The sequence below is a fragment of the Carlito syrichta genome, unplaced genomic scaffold (genome assembly GCF_000164805.1).
Source record: "Carlito syrichta isolate Samal-C Ts95f unplaced genomic scaffold, Tarsius_syrichta-2.0.1 Scaffold308851, whole genome shotgun sequence".
Taxonomy (NCBI): domain Eukaryota; kingdom Metazoa; phylum Chordata; class Mammalia; order Primates; family Tarsiidae; genus Carlito; species Carlito syrichta.
The window spans coordinates 338,475-356,524 of NW_007252947.1; the positions used below are offsets into that span (position 1 = coordinate 338,475).

General features: G+C 43.3%; 1 protein-coding gene across 2 annotated transcripts in view; it reads right to left on the reverse strand.

Annotated features, from left to right (window-relative positions):
* Positions 1-18,050, reverse strand: part of LOC103268585 (A-kinase anchor protein 2) — a 305,955-nt gene that overhangs the window by 19,648 nt on the left and 268,257 nt on the right. For both annotated transcript variants that reach the window (XM_008066171.2, XM_021716624.1), the window contains one exon: positions 12,884-15,290. In XM_008066171.2, the coding sequence (XP_008064362.1) occupies positions 12,884-15,290 (2,407 nt within the window). The remainder of the gene's footprint in view (positions 1-12,883; positions 15,291-18,050) is intronic.

The following is an 18,050-nucleotide window of genomic DNA, read 5'->3' on the forward strand; positions in this document are numbered from 1 at the left end:
AGCAGCCACTGCAGTCCAGTCTGGGTGACAGAGTGAGACTCCAACTCAAAAAAAAAAAAAGAATAATTTTCTTGAAGGAACCCAGTCATGGTTCCTGGGATACATGTCAGGGCAGAACCGTGTTGGTCTTGGCTGAAGGCCAGTCCTGACCTTTACAGAGCAGGGAACAGGTACAATGTGACCTCTGCAAGGGATATAAGGAACCAACAGAACAAAGTTAGACTGGAATTCTGAGTGGAGGATAAGAAATATTTTCAAGTTTATTTCATAAACATGATTTTGTCCAAAGAATTCCACCTACAGTGATTTTGGACTTAAGCTTTTGGCCAAGTTGATTCCAAAACTGCATTTCTAAAATTGTGTCCTATTACTTTAGCTTTGCAAGACAGGATTTGGCACTGTTAAATAAAAAAGGTCACTGGTGAAATAAGCTTGGGAAACATTGGGTTAAATAAAGGAAAAAAGTAAGGAATAAAAGAGAGAAAAAGAGAGAAAGAGGCATTTCTTTACCAGACACTTCTGGTTTTGATGCTAATATGATCATGATTCTTTAATGCAGGAATAGGGGTGCAGCATTTCTCAAATTTATTTAACCAGAGAATTTCACTTCATGGAATCTCTATTAATATCTCAAGGAAAACAGTTTGGGAAATACTGTTCTCCAGAATATATTAGTCAACCAGTTCCCAAGGAACTTTTCGGCACAAATTTAGGTAATCATTAAGTATGGGCAAAAAGTTCAGGTGTAAGAACTTTCACCATCATATTTTTTAAAATTATAACCAAGATAACCGCTTATTGGAGAATGGTTAAATTAGTTACGGTTCATTCTGATGATGAAGTATTATTTAGCCATTACAAATCATGTTTCAGATGCTTGAATTTAGATGAAAAGTTAAGGTCATCGGAAAAAATTCAAAATAATAAGAGAAAAAGCAGGTCACAAAAGCAGATGTATTGCAAGGGTTTAAGAATGCAGGCTTGAGAGCCAGACTGCCTGGGTTCAAATCCTGGTTTATTACCTAACAGCTGTGTGAAAGAAAGCAAAAGTGCATGGCCCATGTGAAAAACAGCCAGTGTGAGAAAACAGCATTGTGGTAGCCAGAATGATGGCCTCCCCAATGATGTCCAGGTCCTAGTCCCCAAAATCTATGAATATGATGCCTGACATGGAAAAAAGGACTCTGCAGATGTGATTAAGTTTAGGTACTGGAGATGGTAAGACTATCCTGGATTATATTTGGGTCTGATATAATCACAAGGTGGGGGGGTGGAATCTGAAGATTCTACACACCTGGCTTTGAAGCTGGAGGAAAGGGCCACAAACCAAGGATCGGAGGCAGCATGTTGAATGCAAAAGGAAAGAAAATGAACTCTACCCTAGAGGGCCAACAGGAATGAAGCCCTCTGACAACTTAATGTTAGCCCCATTTAATCTGCTTGAGTTGCCATAACAAAATACTATAGACTGGGTGGCTTAAACAATAGACGTATGTTCTCACAGTTCTGAAATCCAAAGTCCAAGATCAAGGTGCCAACATGGTTGCTTTCTGGTGAAGACTTGCTGTGCCCTCACATGGTGGAAAGATGAAGTGAGCTTAATGCTTGTTCTTTCAAGGGCACTATTCCCACATGAGGGCTCCACTCTTGTGACCTCATGTAAGCCTAATTGTATCCCAAAGGCTCTACCTCCAAATACCATCACTGTGTGTGTGTGTGTGTGTGTGTGTGTGTGTGTGTGTGTGTGTGTGTGAGTGGAAGGGAGGGGATTCAGAGCTTCAACATATAAATGGGGGGGGACCGTGGGTACAAAATTAGGTCTGTAACAGACTCATTTCAGATTTCTGGCCTCTAGAACTGTAAGATTAAAAGTGTGTATTTTAAAAGCTACTATATTTGTGGTAATTTGTCACAGCAGAACTAGAAAATGAATACAAGTGGAAACCCAATATTGCCTTCTACACCCCTATGTGCATGGAGAAAAACTAGTAAGGTAGTGGCCATCCCTGGGAAAGTGGAATTATGAGTCATCTTTATTTCTATTCTTTTTTAATCAGTTTTTTCTACAATAAGCCTAAATTAATTTTAAAATATTTATAAAATCAAAAAAAGTGTCCCCTTTTTTTTGAGTCAGAGTGTCCCCTCTGTCGCCCTGGAGTGCAGTGGCACATTCATTGCCATCACAACCTTAACCTGCTGGGTTCAGGCACTCCTTCCGCTTCAGCCTTCCAAGTAGCTGGAACTACAGGCATGTGCCACTGCGCCCAGCTAATTTACTTTTTTTTTTTAATTTATTATAGAGACGAGGTCTCGCCACATTGCCCAGGCTGTTCTCGAACCCGTGGGCTCAGGCAATCCTCTCGTTACCACCTCCCTAAGTGCTGGGATTGCAGGCATGAGCCACCGCGCCCAGCTAAAAAAGTTTCTTTTAAATATTATTGGCCCATGCTGAGAAAGTAGATAAACTGTTTGCTTTAACCTTCATGGGCTAAGCAGATCCACAAGCCTTCCCCTCATCCCAGGCAGAACATACCCAGAGGAGCTAAGGGAAGGGGAAAAAAAAGCTATTCATCTCTGCAACAGTGATGCTCAAAAGGCAGTAGCACTGCAAGGCAGACTGAGGAGCAAGAAAGAAAAAAGAATTTCACTCCAGTGTCTCCCATTATAAGTGGACGAGAAAACTAGGCAGTGCGAATTTGCATTTACTGTTTATTTATCATAAATAGTTAAATCACTTTCTGGCTGCACTTCCGGGTTTTCCAAGCAAGTCGGATTTCCCCTGGGCATCTGTGGCAGGCTATATTGACAAGGGGCAGAGAAAGAATTTGCAAGTCCCCCCACCCCAGAGAGGGCTGAGTGCACTCAAAACAGCTGCTATCATCCCTGACAGCCCAAATCCTTCTTCTGTAGAAACAGGTCTAACTTCCAAAATGCCAAGAATGTGGACTCCGAAAGTTTAGAGAATTATTTTGGTGAAGTATTATGATTTGGGTGATGATATGCTCCACATACATGAAGTCTAAATTCTTAAATCAAAGATCCTTTGTTTCTACATTCCTCAAAAGAAAAAGCCATCACCCACTCTTATTTAAAAACCAAACCGAACAAAAACACCCACCAGATGACATGCCTCGGCCCGTTCCTCCTTCAATGACCTCCTTTCTTCACACAGCATCAGGGTGAGGTTGCAAACATCTAAAGCGACCCACAAGTCACCAGAAAGAAATGAGCTCAGACTTGCATTCTTGAGTTCATTTCCTCTTGTACAAGGGAACATCCTGCTTGACAGACCCAGAGTACAAGGGCTTGTACGGTTCCAGCTGTGACCCGCACACCAAGAGCTGGTCCCTCTTCTTTTATCTCCTCCTTTGAAGGCCCCAGGGGTGGGAGAATGCAATGATGTGAATCTTTCGATTATAAATCTAGCTCAGAAATGAGAAATACCCCTGCCTGCGAAACAAGTCTGAGAAACTGTCAAATATTATTGCTTAAAGGTAAGTTGGGATGTTTGATGAGTTGCATGGGTTGACCCCCAAGAACACAACTGGAAGATGATGAAGATTCTAGAAGAAAAACTCTGCTTCTCCAAGGGAAACACAGTTTAAGACCACAAGAGAAAAAAAGTTAATTAAATCAGTAAGAATAAGAATTGTGGTGAACAGCAATTCTCCACAAATCTTCTCAAGATCTTTCTGCTAAAAACATTTCTACCGGCTGGGTTCGGTGGCTCAGCCTGTAATCCCAGCACTTTGGGAGTGGTGAGTGGACTGCCTGAGCCCACAGGTTCGAGATCAGCCCAGGCAACTTGGCAAGATCTCGTCTCTACAATAAATCAAAAGTTAACCAGGCGTGGAAGCGCGCGCCTGTAGTTCCGGCTACTCAGAAGGCTGAGGTGGAAGGATCGCCAGAGCCCAGCAGGTCAAGGCTATGGTGGCCGGGAGCATGCCACTGCTCTCCAGTCTGGGCAACACAGTGAGACTCCAGCTCAAAAAATAAAAAAAACCAACATTCTACCAACATGGTGAGCTTGCTTGTATGAAGATTACCTCCCAAAGGGGGGAGGGGAGGAAATATTTTCATGGTAATATTTATCATTTTATTGTCACTCAATACATTTAATGAGGGACTATGTCATTGTTTAGTTTTTGAAATCACAGCTCTTTAGTTATTAAAAACTCATTCCCGAACTTGGGTTTTGAAAGAGAAACTTTAATTCTAAAGAAGTAAATGAAAAAATTGCCAACTAGGAATAGAAAGCAATTGTATAATGTATACTCTGTTAGTATCAGCAAAAGAGCAACTAATAAATAGTTCTGCTGGGGTTTTCTAGACCTTTTTTGAAACATAACAATAGCTGTACCAACAACAATAATAATAATAATTCTTGTCGGAAGTTGTCTATGTACCAGACACTTTCTTAATCCTTTATGAGGTTGGTACTATTTATTCCCATTTTACTGGTGAGGAAACTGAGGTTTACAGAGATAAGTTGGTCACACAACTAGCAAGCAGTAGAGTCAGGATCTGAACTTAAGCTGTGAATCCAGAGACACAACTGTTACACTTAAGCACATATTTTCCTTGACCAGCTTTTTTACATAAGGTATGAATTTATATTTGAGTAATGGGAAATAAAAGAGAGACTGGTAATACTTGTGATGGCAGATGTATCCAAGTTTTGGGAAACCTTTAAGTTCATGAGAAAGAAAAATCATCACAGGAACTACAGTTGTACTTTTTGGTGCCCTACCAGTCTGTCCTGCACACTCTCCCCCATTCCACCTGACCCCTAGTCTGCCACCCCCTAAGTATGTAGTAGCTGATTCACAAAGATCAGATAGCTCTGAAATGCCAGTCTCCTTAGGGAAGTACACAGCAAGGGAACTATGACTAGTAAGAGACAGAGTCATACCCTGCCCTGAACTCCAGCAGTCACAGGCGACATCCTGCTTCCAAGCCTGGCTTTGATTAGCTCATAATTTTTACCAGGGAACTTGCAAGAATGAGGTCCTCTGATTCATCTCTGATTCAGCTCAAGATGGTGCTTCTTTCTTTGTATGTGGCTGAATCTGATTTCTCAGAAGAAGCTCTCCTAACTCGGAGCATGAAGTAGCCACAGGCTAGGACACACATGGTGACCCTGCAAGACATCAGCACCAGCACCAGCAGGTGCCAACCCAGGCACCCTGGATGCATCAGAAGACGCAGCACAATTAGCAGTAACAGCCGAACCTGGTGGAGAAAGTTCTGTTTTTCCCAAGGTCCCACTACCTAGAAGCCATAACCACAGAGGCTTGTCACAGAAGAAAGACTTCCTCTGTGTCCATACCTTCTCAGAAGGGATATGGACAGGGTTAACCATGGCAGCCACCCTTTTCAAACCTTTGAGGGTAATGTCCACAAAAAATTTTGATTTCTATAATTTGAGAAGTCCTGGTTTCACTACATACCTTCATCCCTTGTCAAACACAGCTTCAACATAGCCTTTTCTTACCAGTTTCTTTCTACATGGTATGCATTTTTCAAACAAACATATTTACTGGCCTAAATAAATAAAGGGAAGTTCCGGTCCAAGGAAAATCAGTCTTAAAGAGGAAAAGGGAACAGTAGAAAGCAATCTTGGTGCTCTATGACCACCAAACAACTAATTTAGTTGACTTTGACCGCTATCCCCAAATTGTCCATGCTCAGTTAAATGGTACAATGAATACTTATCCCATCCTCAAATTTAAAAATTGATTCCTTGCTTGAGTACCCAGTTCATTCAAACTTTTCAGGAAATGAGCATGCTTCTGGAGTGAGCAGTTGAGCTTATTCCTGGGAAATGAACCTTCAGACAGAACTCATGAGAGCAGCCAGGCCAGATGGCTGACATGGGCTTTGTTAATTCTTCCACTATCTGCTCAGATCTTTGGCAGCATCAGCAGTTTTTGCCTATGATAATTTGGGGTATTGGAATTAAGTTCTGAAAGCACAAAGGAACTATCCCAGGTCACTAGAGCAGTAGTACTGTTTCATGGCCTTTGAGAGTCAAACTTATAGATCTAGACTGTTACAAACAAAGGATTCCAGAGCTACAGGGGCTCCGAAAAGGAGGGTCAAGAAGACCCAAGAAAATATAGGGGCCAGGCCCCAGACCAGGAGAAGGCTGAAAGAGGCTGTGTTCAGTCACTATAGGCTGGAAAGGAAAGTAGTTACTACACACCTTACAGGGCAGGCTCAATGGAGGGGCAGGAGAGGGTGGGGGAAATCATATGGATTCTGGAGACAAATGAGCCTGAGTTTGAAACCAGCCTCTACCACTTCCAAGCTGAGTGACCTTGGGCAAGTTACTTAATCTCTCTTCCAACTGCAAAAAAATTCCAAAATCCAAAAAAGTTCTGAAAACCATGTCTGTTCATAACTTATTTGACAGCAAAACTGATATGAGCTGCATGAAGTTCTTCTTAGTCTTTATTTACCCACTTAATGAAACTAATTTTCCCTAAGTTTTATAGCAGAAACTTAATTTGATGACAAGAAGTTGCCCCAGAGCCTGCCTGTTGTGTTAAACACTTTATGACTTCCCTAAAGTCAGAAAATGTCCGAATCGAGAAATATATCTGGCCTCAAGGGTTGAGAAAATTTATATTATTTCTTAGAGGACTGTTGGGTGAATGCAGTTAGAACACGTGTATGACTAGTAATATACACAGCTTTAAGATATAAGAAATAACTAATACTATACACAGCTTTAAGATCTTGATAAGTTGTGGCTACCATGATTAGCGATGTAGCACCAGAGAATGTTCTGGAAATGTGGTAGTGGACAAATAACCACCTAGAGACATGTCTCACTAAGCTTTAGCTAGCTCCATTCAGCCAGCTGGGCCCCTGCAAGCTGCACAATCAGTGCTTGCCTTGCAGGAAGGACAGGTGCTGGACAGCACCTTCTCCTGTCTAGGCATGTGATGGAATCCTCCCTGGCACAAGTCTCCCTCTGAGAAGCAATGAGGACACCTCAAGTGAAACTTGGCCTCATCTGGCTCCCATTTAGCATGGAGCAAGCCACCAACCTCTGCTTCAGGAATATTACAAATATTTTCTTCTCCCTAAGCCTTTTCTTTGTGAAAATTGGAGACAATGAGGGGGAAAGGAAAAAAAAAAACAGTTAATAATTTTTATAATAATGTCATATCGCCTCGTGTGGACTCATAATTCAAACTGACAGCAGAAGTCAACACTTCCTATAAATCATATTTTCATAAGCTGTATAACTATCAACTCTTTCCACACGTTAGAAGACATGAGTAGACACTCCCAAGTTAGGGGACTCAATATCCACATCTTTTTCCACTCTCCATAATGTACCATCCCACTGGGCAAATCATCTGAGTTGGAAGAGCAATTCAATATCTGGCATGAAAACAGAAACTATTTCAAAAACAAAATTAATCATCACCTCAAACTAGGTTTCTCTAGCATGCATAGAACTTGGAAGTGAAACCAGGATACCTAATAATAGACATAGACACTAAAGTGAGTTGGCGTCCCCAATATGAAAAGGTCTTAAAGTGTAACTAAAGTGAGTTGGCATCCCCAGTATGAAAGGTCTTAAAGTATAACTTTCAATAAAATATTTGGTTGTCTCTCCTGCCCCCCCCCACAAATTCTCTCCTCAGGGGTGTTTTACAGCAGTATGTGGATTGCCCTTTCAAATCAGGTTCTTGCACCTTGTCAAGTGCCATAAGCAGATGGCATGCATGCATACACTCTTGGGAGCATGGCCTCTCACGGGGTGTTCACCAAGATGGTGCATACTGTCAGAAGTGCTCAGATATAGGAAGAGCTCGGTACAAGTCTGTGAAATGAACTCACTGGAACAGAAAGACTTTTTTTTTTTTGAGTCAGGGTCTCACTCAAAAGAGGAAGACTTTTAGTCTATCAATTCATAGAAGAAGGCAGGACAGCTCAGAGATGTATGGAGATAACTATCCTTTTCAAAACTCTCACTGGCTTCCCACTGACCACAGGATAAAGTCTAAAGTCTAAAACCCTTAACATGATTGATGTAGTTCTTGGCTGCCTGGCTTCAGGTCAACTTTTTTTTTTTTTTTTTTTTTTTGAGTTGGAGTCTCACTCTGTCACCCAGACTGGAGTGCAGTGGCCGCTCCTCGACCTGCTGGGCTCCGGCGATCCTTCCGCCTCAACCTTCCAAGTAGCTGGAACTACAGGCGCGCGCTACCACGCCTGGCTCATTTTTGATTTATTGTAGAGATGAGGTCTCGCCAAGTTGCCCAGGCGGGTCATGAACCCGCAGGCTCAGGCAATCCACTCACCTCAGCCTCCCAAAGGCACGGGATTACAGGCTGAGCCACCGAGCCCGGCTAGCTCAACCTTTTTGTTTTGTTTTAAATCTCTTCCTTGAACCTACTCTGGCCTTATTTAAATACTTCAAATGTGCCAAATTCTATTTCCTTTGAGCCCCTCTGGGCGACCTTCCTTCTCCCCTAACCCCTTTTTCCAACTTTTACTCCTTCAGTTCTCCACGTAGATGGTAGTTTCCAAAGGAAGGAAGACTCTCCTTATCCTCCAGATGATATGGCCCTCTTTGTTCTGTGCTCTTACAGGACTCTGTGCTTCTATGTCATAAAACTGCCTCATTTGTTTCTCTTACTGAACCATTACATTCCCTGAGAGCAGGAACTGGGCACTTTGTTCACCTCTGCACAAACAAATGTCACTCAAATTCTATTTACATGAAGCTTCTTCCTTTAAAAGTCAAATAAGAACTAACAAGATAATTTCCAGATAGTTAGCCTTTGACAATGACAATATCCTTTTGAAAACAGAACCTTTATTATCCTTTCTGCAGCTTTTAAAGGCAAAGAAACTAAAAGCTGAAACAAGCGTGGTGTGGTGGCCTATGCCTGTAACCCCAGCACTTTGGGAGGTCAAGGCAGGAGAACTGATGGAGCCCAGGAATTCGAGACCAGCCTAGGCAACATAGTGAGACCCTGCCTCTACAAAAAATAAAAACTAGGTATGGTGGCATGCACCTCTAGCCCCAGCTACTTGGGAGGCTAAGGCAGAAGGATCACCTGAGCCCTGAAGATCAAGACTATGGCAAGCCGTGATTGTGCCACTGCACTCCAGCCTGGGCAACAGAGCGAAAGCCCAACTCAAAAAAAAAGAAAGAAAAAAACTAAAAGCAGAAACATGGGGTTTATGTCTTCATAACTTTTCACTGGAAAAAAATTAGATTTCTCCTTCTTTATCACATGTTGGCCCTCTGTGGATTTTATTCACCTTAAAGTTTTAAGATTCTAGCCTGTCACCAACATGACTTCTACCAAAAGTTAAAAACTCTATTTTTCATCACCTAATACCAAATCACAAGTCTGAGTCACACAACAAACCAGCTGAGTCACTTCTTCTGGCATGAAATGCAAAATAGCATAATAGGAACTTAGTAATATCTCCATTCACAAAACCAGCATCAAAGCAGCAGTTCTGACCCTGGCCATGAATTGTCCAGTTGGCTGCTCAGAGTAATGTGTCAACCTTCCTGCTGATCAAGAACTTGGAGACTGGCTGGCCAAGCAATATGCCAAAGATTTCCAGGCATGAATAGAAAGAAAATTGCATTTTACATTCAGTTTCTTTTAATCTATGTTGTAATTCTGGAAAGCCCAGGCACCTACTTAAAATGTCCCAGAGATAAACATGATGGAATGATGCGTACATGTCATTAACACAATTGGGTTCAATGTGACAACCAGACTGGAGCAGACTGCAGATTTGCACAGATAATCACCATCTCCCTAAAGGGACGAAAATTAATCTTTCGGGGATGGGATACGGGAAAGGGGACCAGCATTAGCACAGAGGAAAGTGCTGGGGAAATGGGTACTAAGTTTCTGGTATGCCAGGGGCAAACATTAGTACCCTGACTTATTTCAAGGCAATCTCCCTCCTGGTGGGGAAGCCTCGCCACAGTAACAGGCAAGGGAGCCAGGAGAAAGTATTGAGATATCTCTGTTTGACAATTGTTCACATGCCAGAAATAAAGTTGGGAGCAATATCATGAAGGGTTCAATTATGAGATGGGGCAAAGAAAACTGAAAATATCTACTTCTATGGTTCGAATGCCTGTGTCCACCCAAAATTCAAATCAAAATGTAATCACCAATATGATGATATATATTAAGAAAAGTCGCTGCACTCCTCCTCTTCATCTTCTCTTCCCTTTCTTTTCTGCACAATCTAGTTCAAAAGTTACTAGGGGCTAAACAAGATGGTGCCTGCAGTGGGGCTGGGAGGAGCCACAGTGGCGTGTGCTGTAGCCACAGCAGCATGGGCAGGGGACAATGGTGGCGCATAATAGGGTGTTGGGGCCTGAGTGGGGTAAGGAGGGTATTGGTGAAGGGGGGGTAGCAGTGGCCATGCAGAAAGTGATGTTGGAGCCCAGGTATGGTGAGGAAAACAGGAGATTGGTTACTTGGCGGGGGGTACTGATTAAATAATAAATATACTGAAGATAATAAAGACCAAGTATCTTGTTGTCAAGAAGGTGGTTACAAATATGGAAAGGGAGAAAATGTGAATGAGCCTTGTATTAATTTAGAACTAAAAGATATCAAGATGAACCCATGGTTTTCAAGAGAAACAGGTGTGTATAATCTCTAATTCTGTCCACTGAGAAAACCCAGGAGCAGTAACAAATTCAGTAGCAATGAACATACCTAACACCCAGATCTTGACTTGTAAATACTGCTCTCCACTAAAAGGAACTAATGCTCTTTGGAAAAATAGCTGATTTCAGGGCTAGCAAAGTATACAATGAAACTGAAACATTTTATGATGCCAGAAAGTAAGGAAGCACTCAAAGAATAATGAGGACATCCAAAAAGGACACAGAAGTTAGACTGAAAGGGCTCTCATGAGGTTTTCTGAACAAATTGTGGATAAAAATCACCAAAGAAATTATTACGACCCATTGGATATAATAGGAAACCGTAAGACTATACTGACACAAATTAATCAATGAATAGATTTAAAGTTTGATAAAGAGTGGGGTGAAAAATTACATAATACCAAAGTAATTTCCCACAAAATATTAATTAATTATAAAAGGAAAAGTAACTTTATTGTTTAGAAGACTGGCAGACACTCCCTCAACTGAGTGACCAAAATTAGTATCAAGCAGAGTTAACACCTGTCCCCATTATGGGACAAACAGACATCATGTGTTGCCTGTTTGGATACAGTGAGAACATGGCTTCAATTCTTTAGTATCCCTACCAAAAATGCACAACCTAAACATAATCATGTGAAAGCATTGGACAGACTCAAATTAAGGGGTAGTCTACAAGAGTAGGGGTTGGGGGCACCGTGTTGGCAATTTACTCTCAAATAGTTTGGAACAAAAAGATGTTTGTACTGTACTTGGGAACTTTTCTTTAGGTCTGAGATTCTTTCAATTTTTTTTTTTTTTTTTGAGTTGGAATCTCACTCTGTCACCCAGACTGGAGTGCAGTAGCACACTCCTGGTCACTGCAGCCTCGACCTGCTGAGCTCCGGCGATCCTTCGCCTCAGCCTTCCAAGTAGCTGGAACTACAGGCGTGCACTACCACGCCTGGCTAAATTTTTATTTTATTGTAGAGATGAGGTGGCACCAAGTTGCCCAGGTGGGTCTTGAACCCGCGAGCTCAGGCAATCCACTCACCTCAACATCCCAAAGCACTGGGATTACAGGCTGAGCCACTGAGCCCGGCTCAAAATTTAAAAATTATAAGAGTGACCTTGTGTCATTGTAGATTTGATGGAAGCCACGTGTCAAGATGAGCCCAAGATTTGGATGGACCAAGTTAAATACCAACAATTATACAATAGTGAAATACTTAAATTTTCTCTGGTGAAGGATCAGTCATTCCTCCTCTCCTCCAAATCTGTTGTGGACCAATACTTTTGTAAAACACAAATCCCAAACGGATTTCAGGACAATATCAAGCCGCTATGAGAACTTCCAAATGCTTACTCTTAGTGTTTGGACTCATCTCACAATGGAGCAGAAACAAACCAATCCTGGACTAGCTCAGACCATACTTTGAGCAGCACCAATTGCCATCACATCCTCATGGGAAATTAAAAACTACCGGTTCCTGGTTATTCACAAAGATAGCAACAATAATTACCATTCCATTAACATCAACCACCTATACAAAGTCTTCAAGATAGGGACCACCCAAACAATATAAGAGGATTAAAGATCTGCCTTTGTTTACAAAATTCAACGTCTCTAAATGGGTCACATGACACGAATGGATAAGACCACCCCAAAGTAGTTGCTCTGTGGCAACTTAAAGGAAGACAAACCCAATGACACAAAAGATGGACAAAAACATTTTCCATGGGTCAATCTGCAACACCGAGTCACAACCACCACTGCTGGGAAGAGACCCAGCATTCAGAAGGGGTTAGTAGAGCACATCCCTAATTAGATGGGCTTAACTATAGATAGTGAGAGTCAAGCTATTGACTCAATACAGTTCACACATTGGTTGTCTCTGGTTAGTTCTATGCCCCAAACACTCCCTCCCCTCAGCCAAGAGGAAGCCCTTCAAATAAAAAAGAACAATTCTGTGTAATAAACCAAAACCAAAGCAGATGACAAGAAAGAGCTATTGCATCTGCTGGAAAGTGGCAAACTCCATCCAGGCTTGGAGTTCTTCTAAAGGACACAAGGGAACTCCTGTTGCACATCACCAAATACTGGAATTCTTGTGCCAGTGCCCGCCACCCTCCAGCACTTGTTCCAGACACACACAGAAACCCGTAAGCTGGCATCAACAATGGTAGATTTCCACAGCATCTGTCTCTGGTATGAGGCGCCTCACTTACCTGGAGCAGTTTTGTAGCATGTTCTAGAGGGCAGCGATGGGGCGTTCTTTGCCCTGGGGCTCTGTGTACTCTGCAAGACTTGTCTCTGCCTCTTTAGCTCCTCTTCCCTTTCCTGAGCTGCTCGAATCTCTTCTTCGATCATGGACAGAGTCCGCTGTTTCCTTGACCTCAGCTTGAAGGGCCCAACCATCACGTCAGATTCTTGAGTGGCCAGGAGGGAGGCTGTGCTTCTCAGCTCGGCTGCCTCCGAGTACTTGCTGAAATAGCTCCCTTCGGGCCTGGTCTCCTCCATATTTATTGGGCCACTGGGCTGCACAGATGGCAGTGGTTGGGGAGGCCCCCTTTCCCTGAGCGCCCTGTCTTCAGCAGGCAGAATCTTTGGTAATACATCCCTTTTCTCTTGAACAGGAGAAGACACCTGAGGTGGCTCAAACATACTCTGAGGCTTCTCTGGGCTGGAGGCCTCTGTTTCGGCTTCCTCCAGGGTCGCTTCAGGTCCCTGCTGCTCTGCCCCAATCTTGCTGGTTTTGGACACAGCTTTATCTACCTGCTCAGCTATGGCTTGTTGAATGGCATTCTGTACCAGGAGACCAGCCTGATATTCCAAGGGGTCATCAACTGATGGAGAGTCTCCCAGTGTAGAAGAAGGGGAATAGAAACCATGATCACTAAATGACTTAGAAACACCTCCTCGGCTCTCTGAGGGGTTGTCAGTTTGTGGAGTCTGGGGCAGAGAAAAATCAGCCAGCGAATTTTCCTGGAGGGCATTGGTTGTCTCATTGGAGGCCCCGCTGTCACTGATGTTGTCCATGCTGAAATCATTGGACAGGGTCTCCAAGACCGTAGTATCCTGGGACCTCACTGACAATTCATCCAAACCAGAGTCAAGCTCCTCTTGGGTCAAGGAGACATTGACCGATCTTGAAAACTGATCCAAAATCCCATGGTCGTCATCCTTGACAACGGTGAGGATGGCCCGGGCGCTCGTAAACTCTCCATCCTCTGCCCACAGTTTAGACAAGGGCCCACGCTTAGATGGCTCACTGTAGGGCCCTTCCTTCCCCTGAGGGGCTGTGGTGCCCTGGCCTCCTCCCACTGACTGGCTCTCCAGGGTGCAGGAGACTTTCTGCCCCTTGGCTGTGGATGCACCACTGTCTTCAGGAAGTCCCCCGACAGAAGCTGGTCTGGAGACGGTCAGTGGCTTGTCCAAGTTGATTGACCCCAGAGGCCTGTAGAAGGGCTTGATGGAGAACAGCCTGGGTGTGCTCTGGCCCTTGGCCAGGTTTTGCCTGGAATTCTCCATCTGCTGGAACTGTTTGCGAGCAGCAGAGAAATCTATCTGCTCTGTGACGATGTCCTCCTTTGCTTTGTCAATCATGCTTGAATGTTCATGAGAGGAGGCAGGGGCTGTGGAGAGCTGCGGCGGGAACTGCTGCTGCTGTTGTAACTGCTGCTGCAGCAGCAACTGTTCCTGCTGAACCCGTCTTTCCTTGCGCTCCTTGTACTTTTTGTGTGATTCCAGATGTTCCTCATCCAGCTGCTCCTCGATGGATTTTTCCTGGGGGGGATTCCACCATTTCGCTGCAATGCCAGGATTCTTCTTCACCGCCTGGCTGCGGATGAGTTCCCTCCTCTCCTTCTCCAGCTCCAGCATTTCTTCTGAAGGCCTCACTTTCCTGACGCAGTACTGATCTTTTTCATGCTCATCATCCTCAAAGAGCTTGGAGGGCTTCTTGTCCTCATGGAAGGCACGCAGCTCGAACTTGGCCTCCTTCTTCAGCGTGGTAAGTGTGAACTCTCCATCACGGGAAGAACACCGGGAGCTGGTGGAGGAGCTGGGGCTCACAGGTGCCTGCAGGCTGTCCCCCAGCATATCTCGGGGCTGGCCAGGGGAGTGGCCATTCGCTCTTTCCCCCTCAGCCATTATGTCAGAGTCACTTTTACTGAGCTCAATGTGAGGAGGTGCCTGCCTACCAGCTGCTCTCTCGGTGGGTTCTGGCTGGAGGGCCGTGTGCACAGGGGGGTTTAGGCTGCCTCCAAGGACCACCACGCCAGGCTCCGGGGAGGATGTTCCGTTGTAAGTTCCATCCACAGCAGAATCACAGCAGTTGGCCTCCAGCACCTCGTCTAGATATCGGATCTCTCTGGCTACATCGTTATCCAGGGACTCGTGGTGATCAGTGAGGAGGCCATTATGAGGGGGTGCATAGAAAGGAGAGGGGTGGTCCATGGAATGTGGGGTAGAGGTGATCCCAGGAACACTTTTACATTCTGCCACAGACACCTCAATTTCCATGTTTTTGTGGTCTGGGAAAAGAGAACTGGGAGCAGGCTCCAGGAGGTTGGCACTACAGTTGTCTCTCTCGTTGTTCAGCCGGATGTCATCCTCAGAAAGCTGGGGAGGCTTCTAGAATGAAGAGAAAATAAAAGTCAGGGCTCAACACTACATCTCATGGATGTGAATGCTGAGAAATTCACCCAGTTAACAGTAAGGAAAACTGAAACCACAGTGACAAGTTATTCTGAATAGAGACTCCCCTTCTAATAATCTTTTTAAATATTTATTTTGCTGTGGTCATGGGGGCCCAACCCTCTCCAGTGTACAGATTTTGTTTTGCTTACTGGGTGTTCAATACTTATTAGATCCATTTTTAGATTTTATCTTCTAATGTAGAAGAATTGATATTATACCACAGTTTCCAAAATATTTCATAGCAAACTACTGTAGGCTATGTAATAGGACTATTTTTATGTCCCCAACTGTAAAAGGAAGGTCTTTTTACATGAATAGATCTTCTTTTTTTTAATTGAATTCATGTTTAATAATTACAGGCACCATACCTCCTCTTCCCCCACCCAGGCCACAGCAGGGGTGGTGCAGGGGCTGGGGAATATGCTCCCAGCAGTGAGGACGTGAATAGATCTTAAAAACATGTGATTCTCTGCCAGATATAATGCAACTATTCTGGAGACAAGAAACTTTTTGGAAAACCTTTTCAAAATAAAATGCTGGACAACAGTAGATTCTCTTCACTGGCCCCTCACAGGCCACTCCTATGGCTGTGCTTGACCATGTGCATTATAAACACCATGACCAAGGCTACTGACTGCCCAGTGCTGTTCTCTAGGACTGCACCAAAACAATACTCCTTAGTTAGGGAGTGAGTGTTGCTTTGAAAAGCTGGTGACAAACTATGAAAGAAAGAAAAAGAAAAGCTACTGACCAGCAGCACTTCCCCTCTGGCTTCTAAAATGCTTTCCATGTGATATCCCCAATCTGCCGCTCAATAAAAAAAAAACACATAAATAAGTGCATCATATTTTTCCACTAGTTATCTAGTCCATGTAACTGTGTTATTTGGCATTAGTTAGATTAATTTTCAAATTCTAGGATGATTTTCTTTTTCATGTCAGAGAACTCTGGTTTATCTCAGAGAATTCCAGTAAATTATGGACTTAATTGAGTTCTCCTCAAGGATTTCACTAACACCATGGTCAGCTTTGTCTCCCTGTTTCAAGTTTATAGTGTGCCTGACACTGTTGACATAGTACAACGCAAAATTGCAAGATGGTAGAATTTTTGTTTATTTAAGGTTTCAACAATTTTAAAGGCTTAGAATATAATATTAAACACCACCTTAAGATGATTCTCAGGAAATTAATTTCAAAATCCTTCCAAGGCAAATGGATAATTATGGGATTTGTTCATGAGACCTAGGAAAACCTGGGAGTTCCTCCTACGTGCTCTGCATTGATGTTAGAATGTTGAAAGTTCTCGTGGTTAACCATGAACTGAGGAGGTCTCCTTCACTCTCCATTCCCTAAATTCCCCTTCAAACTTAAATCAATTGAGTAATATACATTTCTTCTCTGGTAACAGGGAACAATAGCAAGTATTCCTTCTTTGTTAACACCTGGTCTCTGGTGTTCTTCCAGTCTCAGTCTAGTCTTTGTCAAATTCTAATCCTTAATACAATTAATATTTATAATTATTAATGTCTTTGTTTTTATTTTTGGCCATCAGTAACTAGTAGTTCTTTTATCTTTAGAATGAACTGAAGAGGCAAGTCACAGAAATTTTTGCTGCCATTTTAAAACCATTAAGTACACTTTTTTGGGTAAGATAATGGTAACTTCTCAAACATCATTAAGAACTACAGAGAATTTCAGCCTGGTCAACATCGTGAGACACTGCCTGTATAAAAAAATTTAAAAATTAGCCAGGAGTGGTGGCACGTGTCTGAAGTCCCAGTACTCAGGAGGTGGAGGAGGGGGGATTGCTTGAGTTCAAGGCTTTGATTGTGCCACTGCACTCCAGTTTGGGTGACCAAGTGAGACCGTGACTAAAAAAAAAAAGTTTGCAGATAATTTGAATGCCTGAAACTTACTGGCTGCCATTCAATTTCTAGTAAACCTAGGCCAAAGTCAGCCCACTCCATAGAAAACCATTATTGAAATAAACAGAGAGATACATGGTACCGCAAAAGTGAGAGTCAGATTACGTGGGCACCCCTTACCCCAAGCTTAATTTGGCCAGTTATTTACTGCTAGTATTCCTTATGGGAGCAGAACTTTCTTTCTATTCCTTTTGGCTTGGGGGGGTTGGAAAAAGTAGGAAGATGTTGGGACTGAAATATGGTTAAAAATCAGTGCTCTACTGAAGCATAGAATAATTGAGGGGAAGAAAGAGAGTAATGTAATATTAAAGGAAGCTGAAAGGCAAATAATTAATTCTATAGTACACTTATTAATGAAACAATGCAGTAAACATTCAGAAAGCTTATTCTGCAGGGCCATGATGAAATCAGCAGTCCCAATGAGTTCCAGGAGACAACACCCTTTTTCTTTTTTTTTTTTAGTTGGAGTCTCACTCTGTCACCCAGACTGGAGTGCAGTGGCCGCTCCCGGCCACTGCAGCCTCGACTTGCTGGGCTCTGGCGATCCTTCGGCCTCAGCCTTCCAAGTAGCCGGAATTACAGGCATGCGCTACCACGCCCAGCTGATTTTTTCTTTTTTAATTTATTGTAGAGATGAAGTCTTGCTGCCCAGGCGGGTCTCGAACCTGCGGGCTCAGGCAATCCACTCACCTCAGCCTCCCAAAGGCACGGGATTACAGGCTAAGCCACTGAGCCCAGCTGACAACACCCTTTTCTTAACAAAAATGTGG